The following is a 5,538-nucleotide window of genomic DNA, read 5'->3' as shown; positions in this document are numbered from 1 at the left end:
CAATGCGGCTGGCCGGGTCCCTGAGGGCTCTGCGCTCAGACGGTGCTTGAATCCGGCTGGGGACCGCGGCGGGGGCCGCCACCCCGCGGTGCCTCCCCCGGGAAGGAGCGGGCGAGGCCGGCCCTCGCCGGGGCGATCCTTTCTCCTTCCTCGCGGCGCAGGCTTGATTCAGGGGACGTCGGTCCGGCTCCGAGCCAGGCTGGGCGAGCTGAACCTGCTGAGCTCACCCACCCGGCGGCCTCAGCCCACAGGGCCCACCCCGCTCGGGCGGGCTACCTGATGGAGCACGTGGAGGCTGGGCCCCGCTAGGCTTGCCCCCGCCTCCCGCGTAGAGAGCCGGGTCTGGGGTGCTGCGGGAGGCGTCTCGTGGTCCTGGAGCCGCGGAGCCGCGGAGAGCGGCGCCGCCCGCCCTCTGGTGGCCGTTTGGGGGACTCCCGGGCCTGGAAGGGGAGCCGGCCGACTCCGGGAGGCGCAGCTCTTGACCCGGTGGTCACGACCCTGGTCAAGAACCTGCAGGGGCTCCCCAGCGCCTCACGTCACAGCCTGTCACCAGGGCTGTCGCGTCCACTCCAGCAGGCCAGCCCCCTCAGCCTCCAGTCTGCTCCGCTCGCCTGTCCTCCTTCTGGTCCTGCCTCCAGTACCTTTCCCCTCCGCACTGCCTGTTGGGGTCCTGCTTGCTCCCAGGGCCCCACGTGGGGTGTCCTCCTGCTGCACCTTCCTCAGCGGCGGGCCCTTTGGAGCCGGCTCCCCTTCCTGCCCACTGTGAGGCCTACCTCGGGCCCAGGCCACAGGGCGATGTCACGGGGGTCATCAGGAGACATCCCCGGGATCAAGACGGGACTGGCTGGTCTCCACCACTTACAGCAGTGATACAAGGGGGGATAGCCGTGGAGCACTGTCTGGTGTCAGGCACTGTTTCTAGCACGTTCCATGCAGAATCTCACTTTAATCCTCACAAGCCGCTTTTGAAACGGACACCGTTTCATCCTTCCTGTCTTGTCAAGGAGAAACGGAAGCTCAGACAGGTTAAGTTTAGTCCCGAGTGGGCTCTGGGCGCCTTGTTCTCCATAAAGGTGACCTTGGCCCGGGGCTGCAGGCCTTGCCAGGGCCCGGACTTGGCAGCCTGCAAGGTAAGTGCAGGGGCGCCCACCTTGGAGGTGGCGCTGTGGAGGCTCATGGGGGCCCAGGGACAGCCGCTGTGAATGCAGGCTCCCTTTCCCTGTATCCCCTCCAGGCCCTACATCATCCGCGGCGTGGCGCCCCCGACCACGCCCTGCAGCACGGACGTGTGCGACAGTGACTACAGCGCCAGCCGCTGGAAGGCCAGCAAGTACTACCTGGATCTGAACTCGGACTCAGACCCCTACCCGCCTCCTCCCACACCCCACAGCCAGTACCTGTCGGCGGAGGACAGCTGCCCGCCGTCGCCCGCCCCGGAGAGAAGCTACTTCCACCTCTTCCCGCCCCCGCCGTCCCCCTGCACGGACTCCTCCTGACCTTGGCCGGGCCACCCCGGCCTCTCAGCGCCCCTGTACATAGTTTTAAATATGAACAAAGAAAAAAATATATTTTATGATTTAAAAAAATATAGTTGGGATTTTAAAAACAGGAGAAATGTGAACAGTGATGGGGTGGGCAGGACAGGGAAAAACTTTGTACAATGGAGAAAATATTTATAAACCTAATTTTTTAAAACATCATTGCCATTCTTTCATGCCGTGTGTGCGGGAGTTGCGTGTCCCCGAGGAGTGAAGGGTCCACCCTGGGCAGCTGTCAAGTCCTGCCCTTATCTTCCTGGGCATCTCACCTTCAGGCTCCCCTAGGGAGGGGTGAGACCTCTGGGAAGAGGCCTGCGCAGGGTCAGCTTGGTGGATGCCTGACTCATGCACGACTTGATGTTTGATTTTATGCTCTGCAATTGCCGTCCTGAAATTCCAGATAATTTTGAAGACTGAGGCCCTGCATTTCGTTTGGCATTGGGCTCTGCAGGTTATATCCCTGGGCTTTGGGCTATTCCCTGGCTGGTCCCTGCTACCGTCTGACCTGTGTGTGCCAGCTCAGGGCTGCTACTGCTCAGCAAGACACCCCCACCCCACCCGGTTGTCCAGTGGTTAGGACTCAGCGCTTTTACTGCCAAGGGCCCCGGTCCAGTCCCTGGGTGGGAAACTAAGATCCTGCAAGCTGCATGGTGTGGCCAAAAAAAAAACCCCGCCGGGGGCCCTGCCATCCGTGCTGACCCAGTGATGGTGCGGCCAAGCCACACTTGCCCGGGTAGGGGAGGGAGACCCCAGTCCTCCTGCTCTCCTGGGCCCCCTCCACGCCCCTCTCTGCAGATGGGCTAAGGACAGCCCAGTCCTCACCGAGACGGTCCATACACACTACCTGAGGCCTGCCCTGTGCCCACCGGGGTGGTACTGGAGGAGACACGGGTCAGCCTGGTCCCTGCCCCAGGGGCCCCCAGGCTGCGAGAGTCATGGTGTGTTGTGAGCAGGCTAGGCTGTTCTGGGGTCAGGTAGGAAGAACCACCTTGGCAGGGTTGGGAGGAAGGAAAAGGCAACAGCCAGGAAGGGCTTGACTCTCAGGGAGGTGGATGGGAGGTCGGGAGAATCAGGGCAGTGCTGGTGAGCCCTCCACTGAAGAATCAAACCACAAAGACCTGGAAGAAGACTGCAGTCCTGACCCCCAAGGCCTGGAGAGTGGGGTGAGAGCCGACGGGAGGGGGAATCTGGTGGGGCCCTGAGGGCTCCGACTGTGGGCCCAGGGGTCAGAGCTGGGATGGGCCTGGCTTCTTGGGACAGATCTTTTTTTTTCCAATTTTTGGCTCTGCGGGGTCTCTGTTGCTGCAAGGGCTTTTCTCTAGTTGCAGAGAGCAGGGGCCACTCTCTAGTTGCGGTGCGCAGGCTTCTCATTGCAGTGGCTTCTCTCGTTGTGCAGCAGACTCCAGAGCACAGGCCCAGTAATTGGTGCACGGGCTTAGTTGCTCCGCAGCATGTGGGATCTTCCCGGACCAGGGATTGAACCCGTGTCTCCAGCATTGGCAGGTGGATTCTTTACCACTGAGCCACCAGGGAAGCCCTGGGACAGAATTTGAGGAGACTCCCCTGAGCCCTGATTGCCTGGGAGTCCCCCAAGGTCATGGCTCATCAGCCTTGACGGCTGTAGACACAAGTGGGTTTGCTGATGCCGCCACTGCTGGGACCTCGAGAACAGATGCTGGGGACGGGGTGACCGGCCGTTGGTGCAGACGGACCGTGAGAGTGGGCAGCCCGTCCTGAGTGCTGATCAGGGGTGGGGTCCACGCTCAAGGCCCCTTTGAAATTTATTTTTACTTATAGGAAATGGCAGCCCACTCCAGTATTCCTGCCTGGAGAATCTCATGGACAAAGGAGCCTGGGGGGCTACAGTTCACGGGGTCGCAGAGTCAGGCTTGACTGAAGCGATTTAGCATGCATGTATTTATTTGACTGTGCTGGGTCTTAGTTGCAGCACGTGGGATCTATTTAATTGTTCCCTGATCAGGGATTGAACCCAGGCTCCCCGCATTGGGCGTGTGGAGTGTTAGCCATTGGACCAGCGGGAAAGGCCCAAGACTGCTTTGCAGACCACAGGGGTCGGATCTGCCTCTGCCGGAAAAGCTTCATCTCTTATCCACTCTGTCCAGCTGCCCCGTCTGTCAAGGAAGGGTGCTGTCGCCTGCCCCTGGGACTAGAGTAAGGCTTCTGTGAGATAAGCCTTGCCCAGTCGGGGCCTGGCAAGCGGCAGGTCCTTGGTCATGGGAGAGGTGACATACTTCCTCAAGGTCGCAGCGCTAAGGACCAGCTGCTCCCAGGCCCAAGTTGGATCTCCTGTCCACAGAGCTGCCTGCGGAGGCTCAGGGCTCCTAACATTCGGCCCCGTGCCCTGAGGTGCTCATTAAAGCACCTGTCTCCATGCAGGCGGGGCTTCTCAGGTGGCAGAGAACCCACCTGCCAACGCAGGAGACTTAAGAGATACGTGCCTGACCTCTGGGTCTGGAAGATCCCCCAGAGGAGGGCATGGCAACCCACTCCAGTATTCTCGCCTGGAGAATCTCAGGGATGGGAGCCTGGTGGGCTGCTGTCTGTGGGGTCGCACAGAGTGGGACACATCTAAAGTGACTTAGCATGGCAATGCGGGCGGCCAGTGGGGGAGGGGGGAGCGGCTGCCTCATGGGGGAGACCCCCTCCTGCCAGATTCGCCGGGAATCTGGCAGCGGGGTCGGGGTGCGGGGAGTGGCTGGGCTGTGTGCATTGACAGAAGGGGCGAACCACCCTCTGAGGTCCTCCCCTCCCTCTCCTGCAGGCCCCCAGATAGAGCCGTTGCGTGGCCTAGGAGCCCGAGGGTGCCTGCCGCTAGACCCGTTCCTGCCATGCAAGGTCAGCTGGTGGAGTGGGGTCAACCCTCTGGCCTCCTACCATGTGCCAAGTAAATCTGTCAGCCTTCAGCCAGCAGCTGCTGTGTGCAGAGCTCTGCATGTCAGTCCCACGCTGGAGGACCCAGACAGTAGCCAGATGGGACCCTTCCCTTAAAGGTGCTCAAAATTAGTAACAGAGGCAGCTTCCTAAGTTGTGGAAAGCACAATTCTGAGACATCCTGGGGCCTATAGGCAGGAAGGCAGGGAGGGTTTCCTGGAGGAGGTGATATCTAATCTGTGTCTTCAGTGAGGGGATGAAGTTAACTGGCTTATTTCATTTAAACTTCACAACAGCCCAGCGAGGTAAATGGTATCCCCGACTTGTCGTTGAGGAAACCAAGGCTTGGGGAAAAAGAAGTAAAGAGATTTTTTTTCATTCATTTCTTGAACTCTTCCTTTATCCAGGAAATGTTACCAACTGGCTCCTGGGTGCTGCTCAATGTGGCCAGAAGGGCATCCACCTTCCCTTTAAACCCTCTCCCTCCTCACTGTCACCCACTACTTCCCAAGGCTCTGCCATCCCTTCCGGAGCCCTGTGGGGTCTCCCTCAGGTAGCGGGCTCCCTCCCTACCGACCCCATCAGAGGGGATCCATTTGTTCAGCTCAGCCTGCGTCCAACCCTGGGATGGGTGTGGGAGCTCTTCCCTGCCCGGGGTCCAGTGCTCCCTTGGGTCTACAGCTGCCCTGGGCAGTTGAACAAAAGCCATATGCCCAGATCTTGGGCACGTCCACACGCTGGGAACCAGGATGCGGGCAGTGGAGGGGGTTCTGCCCCTGAGAAGCCCAGGTGGTTGCTGAGCTGGGTGGGCCTGGATCCCGCTTGGCCCTGCAGTGCTCCTCCTCTGGTGCCTCCAGCGCTGGGGCCCCCTGTTGGACCGCACCCTCCGAGAAGGCAGCTGGGGTCCCACCAAGCAATCCCCATACTGGCTCCTCTCCCCGATCTCCACTTCTCGGCCTCTCCCTCTAACTCAAAGGCTGTCTTCTCTTTTCTTTCCCGGCAAGCTCAATGGTGACCCTCAGTACTAGTAATCCTAGTGGTTCTCCTTCCTACCAAGTCCTTTGATGGGAAGGGAAATACTCAAACCCCGACGACCGCCACCCCCCCC

At 60.3% G+C, this 5,538-nt stretch overlaps 1 protein-coding gene across 1 annotated transcript in view; it reads left to right on the top strand.

Annotated features, from left to right (window-relative positions):
- LRP5 (low density lipoprotein receptor-related protein 5) overlaps nucleotides 1-1,697 on the top strand; it is a 90,132-nt gene extending 88,435 nt beyond the window's left edge. The window contains exons 23-24 of the mRNA XM_010837822.1: nucleotides 1,005-1,130; nucleotides 1,209-1,697. Coding sequence (XP_010836124.1) covers nucleotides 1,005-1,130; nucleotides 1,209-1,496 — 414 coding nt within the window. The 3' untranslated portion in view covers nucleotides 1,497-1,697. The remainder of the gene's footprint in view (nucleotides 1-1,004; nucleotides 1,131-1,208) is intronic.
- Nucleotides 1,698-5,538: the final 3,841 nt, after the last annotated feature.

The sequence above is a fragment of the Bison bison genome, unplaced genomic scaffold (assembly GCF_000754665.1).
Source record: "Bison bison bison isolate TAMUID 2011002044 unplaced genomic scaffold, Bison_UMD1.0 scf7180017864080, whole genome shotgun sequence".
Classification (NCBI taxonomy): Eukaryota; Metazoa; Chordata; class Mammalia; order Artiodactyla; family Bovidae; genus Bison; species Bison bison.
Note: the sequence above shows the minus strand (reverse complement) of the source record. Positions and strands in the feature narration are given on the sequence as shown.